The 22,512-nt window shown below is 37.3% G+C and overlaps 2 protein-coding genes across 11 annotated transcripts in view; both read right to left on the bottom strand.

Annotated features, from left to right (window-relative positions):
• CAPS2 (calcyphosine 2) overlaps nucleotides 1–22,512 on the bottom strand; it is a 170,344-nt gene that overhangs the window by 20,767 nt on the left and 127,065 nt on the right. The gene's annotated exons all lie outside the window — the stretch shown is intronic.
• Nucleotides 3,855–22,512, bottom strand: part of KCNC2 (potassium voltage-gated channel subfamily C member 2) — a 101,328-nt gene continuing 82,670 nt past the window's right edge. For 4 of the 10 annotated variants that reach the window (XM_068190240.1, XM_068190238.1, XM_068190241.1 and 1 more), the window contains exons 3-5: nucleotides 13,308–14,238; nucleotides 10,757–10,924; nucleotides 3,855–6,927 (exon numbers count right to left, since the gene is read on the bottom strand). In XM_068190240.1, coding sequence (XP_068046341.1) covers nucleotides 6,791–6,927; nucleotides 10,757–10,924; nucleotides 13,308–14,238 — 1,236 coding nt within the window. In that variant the 3' untranslated portion in view covers nucleotides 3,855–6,790. Of the gene's footprint in view, nucleotides 6,928–10,756; nucleotides 10,925–11,697; nucleotides 12,983–13,307; nucleotides 14,239–22,512 lie in introns of those variants that run through there. The other 6 variants (XM_068190244.1, XM_068190243.1, XM_068190247.1 and 3 more) reach the window with 6 other exon arrangements.

The raw sequence follows: 22,512 nt of genomic DNA on the forward strand, positions 1-22,512 counted from the left end.
TTGTTCAGTGTTCCCTCTACCCCCTCTTTCCAATGTTCCAGTTCAGAAAAAAACTTATTTTTACGCTAGAAAAATCCAAAACTTGCATCTAAACAATGGCATCATCTGAAGACAATCAGACTGCCAAACTTCATTGTACCAAAAACATTCAAAGGCATGAAGAAAATAAGATTTTTGTAAAGCCTTGGTGCTGCATTTAGTCACAAGCAAGGAAATCCCTGTGAGGAACTGAAAATCCTTTCTATATTTAGCATCAGCTTAATAGGATAATGTGGCTACAGTTTAGTATTCTTCAGATTGATGGAGTTTTGCATTGTCTCACTGAAAAGGCCAGGCTTCTTCAAGAAGTCTGATCTTGCTACTTTTGCAAATAAGCTTTCTTAAGGTCAAGGAGAACAACTTCCACTTTCCTTTTATGATAGTTCACTTGTCATATGCAAGTGTAATGCTGCTCTGAGGAGGCCAACACAAAATTTTCTGCTTACCATGTTTTAAAAAAGGTGCCCATACCATTCTGCAAAACAAAGAGTTGTTAAGCTACAGTCATCTTTTATAGCTTCAGTATTTCCCAGGGACTATCTTTTTCTGCATAGTATAATTCATGTTTGCATTCCTATAAGAATCATAGAATTACTATGTTTGAAAAAGACCTCTAAGATCATCGAGTCCAAGCGTTAACCTAGCACTGCCTTGTTCACCATATCCACCAGTGCCACATCTACATGTCTTTTAAATACCTCCAGGGATGGTGATCCCACACCTTCCCTGGGAAGCCAGTTCCAACTCCAATTCAAAATAGTATTCTCTGACTTGCTCTAGTATCTTATCACAAAATCCCATTTGAGGAGAAAATGGAGAGCTTCATGTGATAAGAAAGTGCAGCAATGCTCTAACCAGATGCAGAACATAAAAGGAACACATCCTAAAAGTTTCAGAATTGCCTAGTTGTGCCCTAGGTTTAAACTGATCTCCAGTCTTCCACCTGCAAATAATATAGGAGACATTAAATGAAATGCATAACATTTTTATGCCAAATTTTCAAAAAGTGTCCACCTCCAACTTCATTTTTTTAAAATATGCTAGAATATTGCCATCTGCGAATGTGAAGCTGTGAAAGCATGAATCTGAAATCTGTCAGCTGTTCATCAACATGCTGGTAATAAAAAAATGCAAGTGACAGAAGGTTGGGTTTTGGGAAGGAGGTTGTGAAGGGTGAGAGAATCGTGCCTATTTTGCCAGAAGGCAATGAGAAGCCCCACCTAGACCAAACTCGGGATGGTTCTACAGGCTGTGCTGCAGAGCCAGGAGCTCTGCACCACTCACGCCTGGCTGGAGAGCATCCCAGCCTTCCCATGGAGACAGCATGTGACAGATCCCTGTCTCTGGGGCTAGAAATCAGACACCTCTGCAATTTCAACATGTCCCAGGGATATTCACTGAAGTAAGAGAGAAATGCTCACAATGGCACACCAGCTAGGTACCCAACACCCAGCACTAACAGCTCAATATTTGCTCTCAAGCCAACTCTTGACTTTTAAAACCCGCCATCGTTAAAGTAACTTTTCTCTTGGGAAATTAAATAAACAAAACTTATTTCCAAGAGGAAGATAATGTATTATAAAAATACTAATAATTCTGATAAATTTAACCTGGTAGAAACCTTTCTGGTTTTTTTCTCATTTCTTCTCACCCAGTATTCAAAGGCTCTATTATGGAATTGTTCAAGCCATTGCTTGTAATACAGCATATTAATAAATTAATTTTCTCTTTATAATTGTAGTTTTCCATTCTAATTTCCTTTATCTGACTTCTGTACGGTTTTTTCAGATGATAAAATGCTCTCTTTCATATAGTTAATTCATTCATGACTTTTAAAATTGATATTTCACATAGCTATGCTGGCAAGTTCGCTCATTGATCCCTCTCCCCTATACTTTTCAGTTAACCATCTGAAGAGATTTCTTAAACTTCCCTGTCTTTTAGAAGCTTTAATTTAATCCACACCTTTTGTAAGAGAACTTTTATGAAAACTAATTTTTTCACACATGAGAAAGCCACATTATACAGGACTATATTAATTATCATTAGCTGCATGCTTCTTAGCAATTCTGGCACCAGTTTGCAGTACACACCTATAAAAATTCATAATGCAAAGTCTCAAAATTTGCTGGAATAACATTTTCTCAGTGCTGAACGAGGCCTCATAAGAACAATAAATGCCTTCAAAGTCCAAACACCCCATAATCTGCTCATCTCCAAAATACATCACAGCTTTTGATCTCTGCACAAACCCTGCTGTTGTATTAGCTCATCTTTCAAAAGGATGCCCACTTTTGACATCTTGACTTCACAATTTTAAAAGGCGAATGAGTAACAGCTTCTCCTAAATTGTCTTAGCAGATGCATTGCTTTTAAATTCACAGCTTGCTTTCTAGTTTTGACTTCTAACCCTTAATTAATACTTAAACAAGGATTGAATAAGTTTTTAGACTCCTGAGTCAAGCCCAGAGATGGCCACAAGCACCCTTTGGTGGGTATTTGATCCCCTGAACACCCACAGAGCATCTTCCTGCTTCCACCAAAACTCCTCTCTCCTGGTGAAATTTGGCTTCACATCATTCATCTACTTTCCTTTAAAAGATGGCCAAAAACGGAAGTGAATGAGAATGTGCAGCCCAATCTTTACATTTTATCTGAGACACTGCAGTACCCTGAAGATTGAGGTTTAGGTTCAAAGCCTTCCTCAGCCTGAGAAAGTTAAACCTTGGTATCCCACCTCTCATAAAAATGTCCTTTCACTCCTTTCTGGGCCCAGAAACAGGTGAGGAACAGGAAGGGGCTGGTGGTTAAGTCACCTTTTTCCTCTTAGAATAGTCAGAATTGGCTTGTAGTTTCAAAACACATGAACAGTTACCAGACTCACCATCAGCTTGTCCTCCATGTGTGTTTTAAAAGAAAGCATTTAAACATGGGCTTGGTTCTCTAGTAGAAAAATGATACCGAGTCCAGGATATTCTGGACTCAAGGTCCTGTGTTGGTGGACATCCATCCAGGCTCCTTACCATCCAAAGATAGCAGCAGATGTCAGACACCATTTGGCCATCAGTGTTTTCTACAATCTTGACCAACAAATTCACCCCCTTGTCTGCATCCCCTCTGGAGATCATCACTGTCCCTGTGTTTCATTGAGGAATGCCAGGCACCTCTCTCTAGGTGTTTGGGGCAGACATCACCCCAGGAGACTGGGGCTGGCTGTGAGCCTTGTGCTGGCTGACCACTACACCTCTTCTTCCCTTGGATACAGCTCACAATCACAGTACAGGCAACTCTTAACCCTTGGGCAAACAGCGCAGTGAGCTTTCCTGACATAACGTTATAACACATTTTCTAAAATTGAACACCTGTTTTCTGATCTTGTTTTCAGGAACCTTTCTTACATTACAGCACATATGCCAAAATACTGTGTTACAGCCTCTCAGATCATTTGTAATACTGTACTAGCTACCTCGCTGCTTTCAATCTGCTTGTGTATTTGGGGATTTCTGGTTGCCACAAATACAGTATATTAGAAGCATTAAGCAACCATTTATTACCTCCTTTTTTAGGTTTGACTTCACTGCAGGATGCAACAAAACTCCCATCAGATTTAAAATACCCAGCCTGACAGAAACTTCCACATGAAGCAGAGGGTCATTAACAAGCTGATAAATTTTCAATTGCTGCAGAAGCCAGCTCATGTTAGCTTTTGAATTAGCTCATCAGGCATTCCAGGAGGCTGATTTGAGAACTGGGATGGCCAGTAGCAGGCAGGGGACCGATACAGCTAAAGAAAGCTCATGAGCCAGTTCAGAAGATATGTTCCAAATTCCTCCCCAGGTCTTTTGCCTTTTATTCTCCAATTCAGGTATTACATTTCCACTGGTTTCCACCAGGATTGTGCATGCACCTTGACATGTTCACAGAAGTTCCACAATACAGAGTTTCACAACTGGGACAGGTCCCTACAATCGGGACACCAGGGTGACAAAACAGATTCTGGAGAATTTCCCACTGAATAGGATGGAGAGAACATAATTATCACATCATAGCACTACAATGTCTCATAAACATAGAGTAGACTAGATCCATTTACCACAAAAATCACATAAAATAACTTATCAAAGAATATATATTTTCTGTAAAATATACATTTGTAGAATATAATTTTAATACAATTTTTATACTTATTGATGTTGGGTTTGCAACACTTTGAATTAAAAAAAAAACCCACAAAATATTCTTGCTGCCAGAATTTTATTTCTGATAATACTTATAGTTTGAGGTAACAATGAAAGAAGACTGTGTGCTGTGAACAAAGTCAGTGATGTTTGTCTGCAGTCACATTTTTTGTTATCAAAGTGAAAAGTAAACTTAGGACTTGGCAGGTACACTACAATTCATAACAATTTAGGTCATGGCAAACTGAGAAAGCAAGAATTTATGCAAACCTACTCTGTTCAAATTTGTGACTTTTGCAATATATGCCATTAGTATGACAGAAGTCAAGACAGATGTAGTTTACATCACTATCATTATTAAGCGTGTGTCTTTGTATGATCCACAGCACAGCTTACTGCAGGAACCAGGAATAATAAACACAGGGGTGGGGGTCTTTGCATGGAGCCTTAGCAATTATGACATGAATTCAGCTTTCCTTGATATAGATAAAAACTGATTTTTCCATGCACACACGTTTTATTTACACTGACTCATCAACAGTGACTAGTCACCCCTTCCTCTGGCAGCAGTAATTATGAGTGGTCTCTCATCTTCTTTAACAAGCTCTGCTTCGCACGCAAAGTCTCAGTGACCTCCTCAAGGTGTGAGTCGTTTATCAGGGCCCATTCAGCAGCAGCAGTCTCTTTCCAGTACAGTCCTTGGTATGGCTAAATTCCATTGTCCCTTTTTCAGCAGTCAAAAATCCATGATAAATTCTGTACAACACTGTAGTTAATATAACAGCAGCACCAGATATTATATTAATTCATTTGCTAAAAGCTGTTTGCAATTATCTCTCTATTGACAATATTTTACCAAAAGTAAATCAATGTACATCTCTAAATATCAGAAATGTATACTTTGATAAATACATTATTGTACAAGAATTCTGACATGCAGGTCATGCTGTTGGGCTTAGCTATATACAGAAGAACATGTTACATGGTCAACAATAAATTTAATTTCTTTTCCTAACAAAAAAGTAAAACATGACAGTCAGGTATTATTCAACAATTTCAAGGATCACTTAAGATTTCAGTCATTATGGTCTTCCCCATGTAGCTCTAAAACTCTACAGTTTAAGGGTAATTTTTCCTCACCAGCCCAGAACCTTAAATTTGCCATTGCATTTGTCCTGTTGCATAAACAGAGATTAGTATTGAATGAAGAAGCCACTAGAGGAGATATAGTTTCAAAATTGTAATGAATGCTGGTTGCTAGGAGGAAGATTGATGCAATAGGCAACCGGTCAGTGCTGAAAAGCTGCTGGAAAAATCTTAGGAGTGCACAGGAGTTAGTCTAGACAATACTAACTGCACTTGAAAAATATGTATATTTCTATCTATCTAAGGATGTACAATTCATATGAAAAAAAGAGAAAAGGAGAAAAAATGTTCCTAGTTCAGCTTAAAAAAGGGGGGCATTTTAACAATATCTCTGTGCTTTATGGAGACAGATGGAGAATACAAGGAGACAGGTTGCAAAACAGACAGACAAACAACATATAGGACAAAGCATCTCAAAAAACATTGACTGAAGAAATTTTTGAAGCCCACTAGCCAGAGGTATAAGGCTGGTCAAAAACCCAACTTGAGAACTACTACCCTCTTTCAATGGTAAAAAAAAAGCCCCCAATAATTGTTTCAATTTTACTTGGTACTCAGCTTCTGAAAATGTTGAAGAACCCTGGAGTAGAGAAAATACTACAGTACCAAGCAGCACTTGCTAGCTTAAAATTGCAAGTCTGGATGGCATTTACCTTTCTTGCATGTTTTGTGCCTTCCCCAAGCCATTAAGAAAGAGATCTGGCTTCTGCTTGCGTGTAACCAGTAATGACAACCTCTTTGCAGTTATCTGTGTGCAAACAACCGGAGACATTCAGAACTCTGATACAGCAATCCAGTACCAAAATAAGTTAATCGCAAAATAAAGTCGTTTATCAACAAGTAGATAGTTAAAAAATAAAGGAAAAGGTTAAACACAGAAAAACAATCCCACATGCAGACCAGTTTATCAGTGCTTTCATTTCAGCAGGATGGTAACAATGTGAGAACACACATCCAGAGCCCTCTGTGGTCTCCACGATCCGCAACACTGCTTGTCAGGTGATGGAGACAGGATGGTCCATGCAAATGAGCAGGCCCTTCAGAGCAGACATCTTCAGAATGGATTAGAGTCACAAGAAATGGAGGTTCAATGGAGTGACTGATAAATACTTGGAAGCACATTATTAAAGTAAATCTCCCTGAAAATATGCTTACTTATATGGACAACAGCATCCACTAACTGTCCTTTTATTGCCACAGGAAAGCAGGACAATATAGTAGATAAAAGAAGAAATGCTACCTGAAGTATCTTTAAAAGCCAAGACAAAAATCTTCAGGTACCCAAGTGGCTTTTCTTACTACTGGCAGTTGTATCACGCAGGAGTTAGACCATATTTGTGGAGCCTATGCTCAATGCTACATTTATTTCCAATATGTGGTAAATAGTATTTTATGTAATACTATGTAGCCGATTGATGCCATCTGGTTTACAAGATGGAAGGGATGGGAGACCGAGAGCGCCTTAGAGGACAAGGTGAGCTGTAGGGTGATGTTACTGGAGACAGTCGCAGAGCATTGCCTGTCAAGCCAGCTATGTTGTTTAAGCTTCGAGATTTTTCATAGCCTTGTATGAGAAAATGCACAGACATCAGTTGAATTCAGCCAAAAAATAGACAAAGACAAACAGTACAATGTAATGTAATCCAGGGAGCTATCAGGGACTCAGAGGGAATCTGCCTGCAAAAGAACTCAGTGCTGAGACACATTACTACCAAAAGATACTAATAAATAAAATTATTTATAAATTAATGCATCCACTTTTTCCCCAAAAAATTAAACAGACCACCACAAAAGAGGTCTGACCTGCTCTTCCACATCCCATCTTGCACTTACTATCACACTGTGGGCTTCAGCAGGGCTGCACAGAGAGCAAGATAAGGGATCCCACCAGGGTGACTGAGCTATCTGGCTAAGCATAATCAAAAACCCATTAAGACAGACTACAGAAACTGTCAGAATTACATAATCTCTGCTAAATTCAATTCCTAAAAAAGTACAATTTTTTTCTTTAAAATAAATAAACCAGAAACCAGATAAACTTTATACAGTATGTGTAAATGAGTTTTGCAGAGGACTGAATGATAATATAAGAAGCTTTATCTTCAAAAATATTAACCCTTAGGCTTTGCTTCTAATTTTGAAGTCTAATAAGACAGCAGAGTTTGACGTATTTGTAAATGCCTCCTGAATGGCAAGCTTAAAGCATTGAATTTGTGCTTCTTTTCCAGATGATTTGAATAAAATCAATGGTATTAATCCACATAAGCAAGTAGTAAATTTTTAATCATTAAATGAGGCAACCACATAATGCTTCACAATTTGAAGGGAACATTGCACTTGCAGATATTTCTGTTCACATACACTGTGAGCTCTAGTTACCTATTTTTTGCTACTGTGGATTGTTTTCACTTTGTAGGCTATGCTGTAAACCAGTGAAAAACACTGCTATTCACTGCATCACTATCTTCATATTCAAATATTTTCAGCAGCTGCTGAATAACCCCATTTGTTAGGAAACAGATCTGCTCGTTGGCCTGAAGATATCAGCAAGGAAATACAAAATATATTAAGCCAGGCAAGACCTTGCGCCTGAAGTACGTGGGTAAATGCTTCAGTGCAAGCATGAGAAGTCTCACTGATTTCAGCAGTACTACTTATTTCCTTGAAGACAAGTATGCATTTAAGCATTAGTCAGGTTAAGATATTCAGATCTAAATTGCTTATAGGGAAATAATAAGACTTTTCCCACAGAAACCTTAAAATACCAATGACAGTAAAGCTAAACACCACATGGAATGTCAGCATTCTTTTTTTTTTTTGTTGTTTTTTCTGATTGAAGTGGTTACTGGCTCAAATACCAGATTTCCAGGTAACAGACAGTTAATGGCATCTTTAGAAAAAATCATATCTTAGGCTCTCCCCTTACAACAAATAATGTATTTCTTACCCACTGAAACCTGCATACTGTAAAACCATACTTAAAGCTAATGTATAACCTCATGTCTGCTAAAACTCTGTGCAATGTTCTCTCCAGATGGCAAGGGCAGACTAGACTGTGGTACTACACAGAATTCTGATACATTTCTGAAACAGCCTCCAGTTTCTGAGTTTCTGTCAGTATTTACACAGACTAGAAAGAATTATGTTTGAAAAGAAAAACAAAGAGAAGCACAATGCTAGTGTATATATTTAAACTCCCTGTAAACATAAAGCTTATTAAAGCAAAATCAAAATAATCAGGTAGCTTTTTTACATAGAAACTAGGAAAGTAGTTTTTAAGATTATTTTCTTGCTACTCTTCTAATGATAAAAGGAAAGAAATGGTAGAGGAAGATGGTAAAGATTATAAATAAAGTAGAAATTCCTAAAAATGAAAACCAGATACACAAGATGAATAGCGAGAGATACATGATCCAAAATCAGTACTTTTCAGGTATTTTAGTGGATCAGCTCTGAATCAGAATCATCTTGGAGATGGAGATGCCAAAAAGCTCAGAATAAATTATAATTGAACAACCAAGAATCAACCAAGGAACAAACCAAACAAGAAAAATGTACCAAAAGAAGGAAAAAAAGAAAGGGTAAAAATAAAACGTAAAAGTAGCAGACTTGATGTGTGAATGACATTCAAGCATTCAAACCCATTTGTATATTATTTGAAGATATTTTCTGCTTATGGGCTAACTTCCCTACTCTGTATAAAATACAGTCCAAAGTCAGTGACTAAAACATTTCAGCCTCAGCGAAGATTATCATCAGAGCCGGGGAAAGAGCACATTTCTCATCAAAAAACTGTCAATTCTGAACTCAAGCCCCAGTTTTCTAGTAAAAACTACAAAACCATTTTCTTTTAAATCTAAATTTTTGATTTTACAAATCAAAATGTTCAAGGACAAAATAGGTCTTAATGTTAAAAATATGTCTTTAGTAGGTGATGGGTAACTTATTTTATTATTTCTGATCTGCTCTAGTCATGGTTACCACCCTAACTTTCTGAGTGAAGTCAAAAAGCTGATCATGCAAGATGCCATGGTACTCTACCTTATCCAGGTGTTCTCGACCTCCTCAAAGATTCTTAGCATTAGAGGTATTTTAAATAATCCTAGTTGTTGAGAAGACAGTGAAATATATACTCAGTGGAAAATGTAGTAAATTTGTGCAAAAATATGCTTGCAATGATTTTTCATTTAAGCTAAACATTATATACAGGAGTACGTAAAAAGCCCGAGCAGAGAAAGTCATACTCTGCAAATGCCATACACATGGAACTGGTTGCATATCTGCCTTCACAGGTTTAACTCCTGAGCTTATGCTTTGAAGTGTAAAAAGAGCATTTGCAGAACAACCCAAGAGAATTCCTTTAGATATATGGCTGGCTGGGACAGCTATGTTTGCTATACACCAAGCAAGTTAAAAAAAAAAAAAGCCAGAAAAATCTCAGGCAAAAATATTTGTCCAGTGCCACACAGCTACTTCAGATGAACTCTGAGGTGAACAACTACACTTCAGCACTCTGGAAAGCAAAATCTGTCTGAATGATACAAAGTTAGAGGAATATAATTTGCCGAGAAACAAAAGCATCTCCTATCTAAGGAAATGGGAAGACTACCACTGGCAAACTGGTCTTAAGGCTATGTCCTGATGTTTGGTTTGCAGCCACAGCCAGATGTGGTCTGTTGGGGCAGAAACAATCAGTCATGTGGGAGACGCAAGCACGAAACAGTTTTGCAAACTCCACCTGGGCGCTCCCATCCTACTGAGCAGCAAGTAATCAGATTTGAAGAGGCTAAATAACTAGAAAGACATTTTTAACACCTTGCAAGGTCAAGCATTGTTTTACTGCATAGCTGAATTATGGCTGGGGTAGACAGTAATCTTTTAGTATCAGTGGTGTATTTATTGCCAAGGAAGAAAAACATTTTTTGTCATTATAAGCTCAAAATTTTGCTTGAAAGAAATTTAAATAGCATCTCAGTATATGCTTTTTTGTGTTCAGAAATGTTGCTTACTTCTGACATGTCAATCTTTGAAGTGTATTCAGCTGTAAATTTTACTAAGTTATAATATGATTAATTCGTCTTTTAGAATGACAAGTTATATTGAGTGATGAGTGGCTGAATGAGCAAGGTCTGAATTGCAGGCTTTTCCACTAGAGATTACAGACAAATGAAGACACAAATGAAATGAGGGTCCAACATCAAGCACATTTTTTGAAGACTAAAGGGGATGAGTGTTTCTAAAAGGAAAAGAATGACTAGGAGTAAAGAAAAAAAGATACATTGTGAGTACAGTCTTTCCTCTTAGAGCATTGTGCACATCATTTTACTCTAAGATTTTTTTTCACAAGCACATTGCTGAGTAACCTTTTATGATCTAATGAAAGAAGTCCATACCTTTCCTGATCCCTCCATCAGTAGCACACGTGTAATCACCTGTTGTCAGTAGGAAACATGTTCCCCCTCTTCTGTTTTTGTCTCTTGTACTAGAACGTCTGATGGGAGGGAGCCTTTCACCAGGTGAGAGTGGCTGCTCACTTCCTGCACTGTCTTCACCTGATAACACTGGTTAAAGCACCATGCCCATTTACAGACAATAATGAATGAGGAAATGAGACATCACAAAGAGCTTACGCTGAATGCCAGATATTCCCATCACTCAAAAAGTAGATATAAAGTAAATCATTAGAAGAAAACAAGATTGCAATTCATCATTAATCAGTACAAAATAGCAAAAGATATAAGTTTTGTTCAAGAATAAAGGATCTTTTGATTTTTCTGTTCTTCTTCTAAAATTTGTATAAAATTAGATTAAACTAACATGAACTAAGAAATAATCAAACCAAGGTTCAACTACTCTGGACTGTAACTTGTCAAAATAAAATCAGCCTTGGATATTTCAAACACTTATTTACTATTTTGGCTATAATTTTTGCTAAACAAGAGGTCATATTAGGCATATTTGTTTAGAATATATAGTTTAAAGTTTTAAAGACAAGCCCTCACCCAGAAGGACTATATTTTCAATGTTTGGTACTATACACTCTTTATTAACACACTTAGCTTTCATTTCCATATTTATTACACTTGCACTGCTTGTCATCATAAGCATCCAACATTAAATGCTGTCTCGGTCTCTATTTTTTCAAATGGAAAAACTTGCACCTCTCCTGATTTGTCACTCTTAAAATTATCTACCATTTCAAATTCAGGCCACACTTCAAGAAAAAAATCTCTTCTAAGTACAGCACATAACTTCAGCTTTACCTGTGGTAAGTACTTACCACATTTACCTTTGCATATAAACCCTGAGCATGTTTTTTTGTTTGTTTTTTTTTTTCCTGAACTAGGAATGCAAAGGGCAGATTTCAGCCTTGAAGTTTTGCACATGATTCATAGTGACTCTAATAACATTCTCTACTAGAAATAAAGCTACAGTGCGTGATGTGAGCGGTGGCACTACTGAAAATAAAGATAACACTTTAAAATGGCTCCTTCTTGCATGTCTCCCTTTACAAGGGATTATAACCCCTTGAAAATAAAGCTGTAGACACAAAAAAAAAGTGTCTCTTAGTGAGAGACACAGTGATCACACTGAGCCTTCTCCATTCAGAATACCTTTGGTAGGACCTGATGGCATGAAAAAGCTGTTATCCTTAACAATTTGAAGATGCTATCTCAAATTGGGTATCAGTCAAAGCACTGAAAAACTAACTATATTTTACTGTCAGTCTGAGTTTTTTCAAGCATTTCCATCCTTTTAAATACATTTAGGATGCTCAAAAAACTGTGTTAATTTGTGAACAGTAACTCAGAGAGTGAAACCAAGCTTCTTTGAATATAAATGCTATTCAGTAACAGAGCAACAGACCAAGAAGGATATTGTTCAGAGACAGATTTTCCAGACTCTTCTTTTTTAAAACTATATTTCAATTACTGAGTTACACCAGTCATGAGTGGTTTTACTCTTATTATTCTTTAGCAGCTTTACAGCTGGAGTCTCATGACTGGTATGTGAGCTTTTAAACAGATTGTGTTTGGCTTAAGAATAAATACACTTAAGAAACAAAATATTCTTGCTGCTAAACTATTTAATTATACTGAGAGTTAAAATTTACTCTTTAATTGCAACAGATTTGGAATATGGAGCAGTGGCTTGGAGGGACTGAGGCTGTCATTTGATATGCAATTTCACTGAGTAAAGCACAAAATACTCCTTATTCATCATTTGGAACGAAGGAATTAGAAATCACAAAAATCAACTGTAATAGTGATGATGGTGCTAAGGGCTGTCATTTTCTTTTTTCTTGACAAGATTTACATCAGCTATGCTAGTGTAATTTAATGAAGAGTAAATATCATGCAATGTCTCATCTAACACAGATGAAGGAGATTCTTTTAGCCAGGGAAGCAGAATGCCAAATGGAAAGAAAACTAGAAAGAAAATTTCTTCCTATTTCCTTTGAGTGCTGGGCTTTGGATGTAAAGCACCTGCTCCTTTTAAATGACTGCTTCTTTGTAGGATCTTGCTTAAGAGGCCACGATGTGGCACAGGCAAAGCTGACACAAGAGACAGACACTGAGGCAAAACACCATGGAGTCCAACAGGGTGGGACACGGTGGCTGCTCAAATAGTCACAGTCATGCAGAAAAACAAGAAACATCCATACAACGCAACAAACAACAGGCAAAAGAAAAGGTTGATATCATCAGCAGGAAAGCATTCTCAACAGAGCAAGCAAAACTGTATAGACCAGCTACATAGAGGTTTGGGAACATCACTATACCTATTTTTGTCCTCTATGAGACTGACACGCAAATGTTGGAGGGGAGAAGGGTGGGAGCTACATCTTCTCCTGGCAGAAAGACTGGCTGCTTTCTGACCCCTACCAAACATACTGGTCTATAAAGTGTTTTCAGAGGACATGCATTTCCAGTGGGGTCCTACCTGATGATCTGTTGTGTTCCATCATCTGGTTGTCCTTGCCCAGGCAGATGTCACCCTGTGTGCTATTGCAGGCCATATTCAAGTCTGTCTTGCAGAAGGTGGGTGAGCTGGCTTGAGGAGCAGGAGGGATGTGCTTCTTGCGCTTCCTTGGCAGTTTCTGCTTTGCCATGGCCAGGGAGTAGTACATCCCAAAATTGTTAACAATCACAGGCACAGGCATGGCTATGGTGAGCACTCCTGCCAGTGCACACAGGGCTCCCACCAGCATGCCTGACCAAGTCCGTGGATACATATCCCCATATCCCAGGGTGGTCATGGTGACCACAGCCCACCAGAAGCCGATAGGGATGTTTTTGAACTGTGTGTGTTCACTCGCTGACGGGTCATTAGGCTGGGCTCCCACACGCTCTGCGTAGTAGATCATAGTGGCAAATATCAAAACACCAAGTGCCAGGAATATTATCAGCAGCAGAAATTCATTGGTGCTGGCTCGCAGAGTGTGGCCCAGCACTCTGAGGCCTACAAAGTGCCGGGTGAGCTTGAAAATCCGGAGGATCCTGACAAACCTTACCACCCTGAGGAAACCAAGCACGTCCTTAGCAGCTTTGGAGGAGAGCCCACTCAGGCCCACTTCTAGATAAAAGGGCAGGATGGCCACAAAGTCAATGATATTTAAGAGGTTTTTGATGAATTCAAGTTTGTTGGGAGAAAAAATAACACGTACTAAAAATTCAAATGTAAACCATACCACGCAGACTCCTTCCACGTATGTCAGTGCAGGATCTGTCTCAATCTCATACTGTAACACAGCTTCTGTCCCGTTGATGACCTGCTCAGTTTTGTTTATAATAGTGTTGAAAGCCTCATGTGTTTCCAGGCAGAAGGTTGTGATTGAAACTAAGATGAAGAATAAAGAGGCAAAAGCGATGAACTGAAACACAAAGAGATAAAAGAAACATCAGAACCACACAGCTCTCCACATTAATACAAATGATGTCTGCATTTATAGTAAAACTTTTACTCATTCTTCCCCAAATGGCTGACAAATTCATACACATAAAAATTTCCATCTAGGCCAGAGAAGAGTAGCAGACAGCTCTCGCACACAAGTCAGGAGTCCAGGAGCAGGAAAAGTCTTGGCAATAGATATCATGACAAAATGCAACTCATTAAGAAAGTGGCAATGAATTCTTTAATCTGTACTAAACTGTCTGAATTTGATTCAGTTGTCAAGGTTCCTTGCAAGCAGTCCCCATACACACCAACCACAGCAGTACTTACACTGGTCCAGCTCTCACAGAGGGGAAAATGTGGGCTGACCCTAACGGTCTTGAGATTATGATTCAGAATTCACACCTGTTTGTAAAGCATCTCACAGGGATCTAGGAGCAGATGCATACTCTGGGTTTCTTTTAGATTTTCAATGTTTTTCAATGATCGGTAAATATCCTGTACAAATACAGGATATTAACTGATAGAAAATGTCTTCTGTGTTGCAGGTAGAGTTGGTTGTGTAGCCTATTATGTTTGTAGTCACCCATCACTGATTCTCTAGGGCAGCACTAAAAGTAAACCTTGCAGAACCTCACACACTGTGGTGGCAGAACTTTGCCACAGTCTTAGGATCTACAATCTTGCTTACTAGGTTACAAATTCAGGGCAATCCAAAGAAAAAGGGAAATACAAATTCAGTTCTAGTAGGGGCATGTGAATTGATAAAATACAGGTAAATGACCTGGAAACAGCCATCACAGAAGATTGTTTAGGACTTAAAAAGCACATACTGCCTGATCTTTAACTCAGCTATCATAGTCAAGCATTGAATAACAGAAAACATCTAGGACAGGGTCTCAAAAATTAACACTGAGCCAAACAGTTCGAGCGGAAGATAGATTTTCTTTACACTGAGGAATATACACCATATGAAAAGGTGTTTTGAGATCAGTTGTTCCTTTGCTACAATGGTCAACTTCTTTTCAATGACATTACAACCATATTAGCTAACATTCAGACAGCAGTGGTGTGGTACATAAATAACGATATTTTTTTATTTTGAATTTGCATCTTAATAAATATTTTAAAGCCAATATTATCCTGGGGTAAAAAAGCCTTCTGGAGACATAAAGATTTTTAAAATTGTTAGGAGCTCAAGGAGGCAAAAAGATGTCTAAACAGGCTAAAAATATCTGGTATCTAGTTACCATACTGAAATCTTGAATGACATTGGAAAAAATCTAGTTGCAAGGCACACAAAATAACAACCATAAGCCACTTTAATCTAGGATACAGCACTGTGGCAAAACTGATTTTGTGTACTTTGGATATCAATGATTTAATTTAGTATTAGCATTCATCTTTAGTGTTATGTGCCACAGGAACTCATTTGGACTCGTACAATACTGAATGCTGGTATTTTTCTAACACAGAACACTTGCGAGACAACAAAATATTGTCTCCACAACCTGTAAAGATAATTCCTTTTATTCTGGAAACAAGCTTAAATTTGCAGTGCAGATCTGGCAAATTTATTACATTCAGATTCACAAGATGGATCTGTGAAAAATTCCATATAACTACCTATATCAGATATTTGCAGGTTATTTATGGCTTCCTTTCCCCAGTCAAGGAAAGAAAAGTTATTAGACCATGCCCTACAATTGCAAACACTCTAAATCTGTTACCTTTCAAAAAGTACTGACTCAGAGACTGAACTGAACACTTATTATCCAGTCTGGACTTCTAGCCACAAGCTAAGCAAACAATCTTACACTGTCTGATTTTTACTGAACAGGCTTTTCTGCCTTTGCCTTAACTACAAAACTGCTGCATGCTCATAGCTCAAAGCACCTGACACCAACATACACAAAAGAGCTTCAGTCTTGTGCGAGACAACTAGAGTCAGCAAATACAACCAGATTTATACAACCTAAGTGAATTAATCTCAGCAGATCTTTGCAAAACTTCTCCACAAGAGGGATAGAGAATGTATCAGACTCTAAGACACTGGTGAGCTAAGAATGACCCTTGGGTGTCTCCTAGAGCATCCTCCAGAATCCTTCTACACAGTCAAGGATGGAAAAAGCAAACAAATCTTTGGAGGCTGAGTCACTGAAGCGAAGTCAGCACTGTAGTTTTTAATTTGGGAGGGAACTTTTGACAGATAAAATATTGGGCAACCTCTTCAACAGCAACACTGGTGATTTCAGACAACTGTGATTTTTTTTTTTTGTCTGAAAATAAAAGAAAACTATATTCAGCCTAACCAAAGTAAAATTTACCAAAAACAAAATAATTTACCAACAACTCAGATATGACAAGGGTTAACTGTGAATTCAACAGTGCAGTGAACCCAACAGTATGTAAATAATTACTACTGTTTTCTAGGCTGTATTTCAGAGTCCATTCAGGTTCAGAAACCTTCTAAAAATGCCAAATACCAAGAGAGTAACTACAGGTAGAACTGCCCAACAAGCTATTTATTACTGTTTTGCTTAACATTGACACTGCATTGACATTGCACTTGGCAAGGAAGATTGTAATTTTTAGCTGTGCACCTCCATCCAGTGTTTTACTCTCCCTAAAAGAAAAAGACATTCAGTCATGCCCAAAATCTACCCTAAAGACAGTCATGTTCCAGAGATTAGAAGAAAGACAAGAAAACACTATCAATCTGGTGACAGATTTCTTGGTAAGCCTGCAATAAGCATTCATAGAAACGTAAAACAATAAAATGTACATATTTTGCCATGCATATCCATGCCATCACTGATTTTGAGCAAAGACACACATTCCTTTTATCTCTCATCGCATTTGGTTTTAAATTGCCAACTCCTTGTTTTTTCATGCACAACTGCAATGATAGAAACGAAATGAAGTCAGGTGCTATCCCCATTTTCTGCTTTCATTCTCCTTCATCCTAATTCCAGCTTCTCTAAAGTAATTAGCCTCTAAAAATACATCCATTTTTGTCATGTGGGCAAGCACCACATTTCAGAAAAAGACAGTACAGATTTGAACTCTGATTCTCTAGTGGATGTTACCAAACAAGTCCCATTCCTCAGTCCTGCAATAGTTTCTCAGTCCACAATAGCCAGGGTAACACACACAACTTTTTGGTTGTTTCCATTTTCTTTTATAAAGCACAAAAATCTAAAAGGAGTTAGTCTGATCATTATTTCAGAAAGGTTACACCAAGAGACAATTTTCTCTTTGAATCATTAGCAACCTTTTACTGTGAGAAGTTCTGAAAACTTTGGTTTTGACTAGTTGCAAGAAAAATTCAGTCATGGTATAGAGCAAAACATCTTATTCACCCCCTTTTTTAAACCAAAGATTGCAGCCCTAACACATTTTTTGAGAGTCTTCCAAAAAAAACTGAAGAAAAATTTTCAAATAATATCCAAAGGGGATGGTTTGGTTTTTTTTTTTTTAAGTAATTTCTTCTTGTTTGCTTCAATGGATGTGATAAAATTAACTTTCTTCATTTAGGTTTTCTTTTTTCCTTCTGAAGGAACCACCTTTCTAAGTGACAGAATGGTTGTAGACACACTCTGGGACCACCATTTTTGAGACTGAAATTAACAGAAATTGAATTCATAAAAAGTTCAGTCCATTTTTGCCAGAAGAGAGCAGTGAAAAGTTACAAAAATATTCAGTATGTAATACATAACATGTAAAGCATTCCTCATTAAGCAGTTAAAGCTCTCAGTAGGCTGCTGATTCCCTCTGCTTACAGTTTGAAGGCAGTGTGCACCCAATTTTGTTCTTGTGTGTCAGCATCACAAGTTCAGACAGTAGAGATTCCATCTCCCAGCTTGTCTAGTTGACAGGATAACCAGCCAAGCTCTGTTGCTAAGTTCTACTAATGTTTACAGTAAGTGGATTAATCATCTATAACTCAATTTTCAATGAAGCACATAAATCTAGAATGTGAGGTGCCTGCAGACAACTTGCTGGAAGTAAAAATTTTATGGTTCTTACTTTGAATTCAGTGTTGCATGGGGGACTGAGTAGCTCAGAGTTTAAAGCAATTTCAAAATTGACAACCAATTCTAGAACACCAAATTGAGCAGATTAGCAGAACTTTTATGAGTCCAAAGTCATGTTTCACCTTGCACATACCTCCTTAAGCGCCTTGAAAAATTAAGGTCACTAAAAATTATGGCTGCAAATGACCTGACAACGGTCTTGCCTCATAGGCCACGTCTGGATTTCCCAGTAGAAAAAGGCACAAGGTCAGAGGATGCTGTGGCTCACATCTGACCCACACACACACATTTGCTTTCCAAGCAAACCCAGACATGGGACTGGTCGTTGTCCTAGGATGGAGCCAGGGTCTTGCTGAGCCATTCTATGGCTCAACAGCTTAGACAGAGCCCGAACAAAGCAACAGCAGAGCTGGAAATTGACCCTCGCACTCAGATGTATTATACATATTCATAAAATCAGACTGACCCTACTTCATATTTAAAATAAGTTTCTTCTTTCAATCCCACGCCCTTAAATAGGCAATTATTTCTACACAATTATTTAGTGTTCCAAAATGGACAGGTTATATTCAGTGAAGAGGTTAATGCAAAGTGTTAATAGTCACAGTCATCCTTACTTCTTGCTTCACATTTAAGTTTTGAATAAAATCTCTCACCATATTTCAGTTTTTTCCCAAAAAAAGTTTGTATCTTGTCTGGATACAACTTGTTCTGGGGTTGGATCTCAACACCTCCTCTTTCAACTCCCCTCACAGTGTAATGTATATTTTCTATCATGAGCACTTAATAGCAGCTTTTAAGAATCATTTTGTTTGAGTTACATTCCAGGACACGGAAAGTTTGCCCTTGACATACTTGACAATGGAAAAAGAAAATGACTGAATATTTAATAAGCCCTTGAAAATACAACACTTAATATTCTCTAATGCAGGTACAGAATTGCCTTTAAAGAAATAAGATTAAAATGTTGCTTTAAATAAATTTATTCACAGGCACATTATGAGATTTAATACATGTGTGTTGCTAGAACTTAAAACGATTTTTAAAAATCAATATTCCTCCCCACCACACTCATAGACTAAAAATACAACTATAAAGCATTCAAGAAAAGAGACTGTTATGGTTTTTTTCATAAAGAAACTAACTCTGATGGCTTGCTCACTATTATAACCAAAATCCTGCTTTCATTACAAAAGGTAAGAGCTTACTGAACCACTTAATTTTTTCTGACCGAAACAAGAGTAGAGGAGTTTCCACTCATGGGTTCTTTGCTTTCCCAGATCATTCATGTTAACCAGAACCCTCAAAACCAGGTAACATCTGTAGGATAACAGAAAACTTAAAAGGAAAGCAGTATTTTTTTATAGTACCATACTCATTTTGATAAATAAAAAAGTCTGAACTTTAGAGATTTAAAAATTATTCCCAGTGATGTCTGCTCATATCTGTTAGTTTAAGCCTCATCTTTTCATATTTCAGAATATAAAACAAATTATTTGAAAAAAATAACTGATTCAGTTTCTTCCTCATACTAACCGTCTGACCACAAAAAGTAAGCTCATCTATGCATTACATGCTCCACTCTCACTGACTGTAAGAATTTTGTCATATATATGCATAACAAAATTGTATTTTACAAATTTTCTTCACGTGTATTTTAAGACTCATAGAGCTATTTCTTAGGCTAAAACAGTTAAATAGTTTTTATACCAAAATTATTTACTCCCATCATAAACATTATAAGCTGATACTGATTTTTATTTTTGGTCTCTCTCAAGGTTCAGGTAAGAAAAGTACTTTTTACTGCAAATCTTCCACAATGTTTTCCTGTAATATTTTCCAGAAGCCTTTTTATTCTTTCAGGAATTCAAACTGTCAGTGTCTGAAATCCCCCCAGCTCTGTAGGGGGACTGAATGAGACCCAGTCAAACAGGGAACAGAGCCAAAATCACATACTGTTTCTAATCAGTCCTAACTAACTTGCAATGCTGATTTTTTAATCTAGTTTTATAGCTGCTTAGCCATATAAAACCAAAGTCTCAAAAGAAAAAAATCCCATAAAAAAATCCAATAAATTTGAAGGATTTGGGTATTCAACGAGAATATGACTCAACTGTGAATGTTACTTATGCAGAAAAAGAAGCTGCATTTGTAAAGTACATGGCATGCTTCACTCAAAGTAGCAACTAACCTTGGCAATGAAATAACAGAATTAGATACCACTCCCAGCTTTAAAGAGATTTTTTTTTGTTTAGATTTGACAGATTGTTCTCATTTCTGATTTCAACATGATAGATTTTTTTTCCCTCTGTTTAATTCCATCTGGCTATCAGGAGACTGTTAAAATCATAATGTGATTTCAGAATGAACTCTTGTGATGAACTTACCTCTCTATATAGTTTAATGTTCTGTGTGGCAGAACTTGAACATTAATGTGCATTTTACATAAACCCAAATACCTCACCAAACATACCATCAGTCTCTTCACAACTCTTTTTCTCAAAGCTGCTATTCTTCCTTAGCTGTAAGTTACCTTTGGAAAACTATCATTTCATGAAAAAAAAAAAAAAGAAGGCAAAGTCACAAGTTTTTATGGCATAATGCATTTTCAGTGCACTGTATCTGGATATACTTGGTAAGAAAACAAATACCATCAAAACTTACTAACCAAACTACTGGCATTTAAACTATAAACTCAAGGCAAACATATTATCAATTTACTTCACCACTCATAAATCATAATCTCTCACATTATTCCTCTGCAAAGATTAAGGAATTGATACAGACATAGCATTTTAAATAAACCAGCAAAGGACAAACAAAAACATGGTACATAAAGTATCAGGCACTAAGACCAATAAAAATCTGTAAGGCATCGTCCTTCTGGGGAATAATGTGGAATATCAGCATTAAAGTGTTTTTTAAAATGCCTACATAAAGATTTAACAGCCCAACCTTAGCATCCTAATTGGAAAACTCTGGCCATCATAATATCTTAACCAACATCAAGCCACAGTTAGAACAGTTCCTGCCAATATTTTTGTTTTCATCCTACAAAAGCTAAGTCTACTCTTTTCAAATCCCCAATACAGTTCCACCTCATTTGTACCCTCTCCTGCTAACAACATTTGGCATTCCATTTAGCAGTTAAACTGCTGCTGTTACAATTCTACACATATTCATAACTGAATGAAAAAAAATGGTATGTCAATACATTTTTATTGGTATACTGTCTGAGAACAGCCTATAGCTAATGTCCATTGTGTAGATTTATAGTGCAGTAGTATTTATAGCTGAGAGGGGCTACTATCTGTATGTAGCAGTGAGAACACAAATGTTCTCTTGCTCGCTCATTCTTTTCTCATTTGTTATAGTTTCACACAAACTGTTGGTTTACATTACCAGCTAGAGCAAAAATAAAAAGGTTATAAATGTATCTTTTCATATTTAGAAATCCAGGCACAAAATTAAATCACTGTAACTAAGTTGTTAGGTAAATCAGCAGCCTAACATCAGTTTGACCCAGATACATGTCTGACTCAACACATCTTAATCACACCTACATTTTAAAGCAGATCATAAAGAAAACCAGAGTTACAAATCTGGTTTTACAAATTTTGTATTTTAATTGCATTTAATTGATATATATCTTTCCAAAGAATTCAAAACTGATTTACAAAGCTACCCTGATTTAGACATATGTTCTCCTGCTCAGCATGGAAAACTTTTTCCTCTGCCAAGTAACTGGAAAGAAGACTTGAGAATGAATTTCCATGGCAGGACCACACCTCATGCAGTGGGATTCCCGGGGACAGGACTGATCTGCCGCCCAGGACATTTCCTCATACTCCATCCCTCATTGTCTACCATCTAAGAAGATTACTAACTTCCTAAACGACCACTGTCGTTTCCCACTAGGCAAATCAAAATCATCTGACTTTGCTGTCCCATGGAGCAGCTAAGTAAAACATGTCACACCGACACACAACATACATTCCACTGCATGGTCTTGCCTCTTGGAGACTCAGCAGAAGTCCCTGAACAGCAATTACGCTGCCTCTGGAAGCTTCCGTTTCCATTCACTTGAATTTATGAAGCTTGCTTCACTTGTGATTTTTCTGGGCTGTGACTGTTGCAGCAATGTTTTTGGTTTAACAGCTAGCTGTGTGCATTATTTTAACTAAACTTGGCATTTATATTCTAGCAATCATTTTTTA

Source organism: Anomalospiza imberbis, chromosome 5, assembly GCF_031753505.1.
Source record: "Anomalospiza imberbis isolate Cuckoo-Finch-1a 21T00152 chromosome 5, ASM3175350v1, whole genome shotgun sequence".
In the NCBI taxonomy this organism is placed as follows: Eukaryota; Metazoa; Chordata; class Aves; order Passeriformes; family Viduidae; genus Anomalospiza; species Anomalospiza imberbis.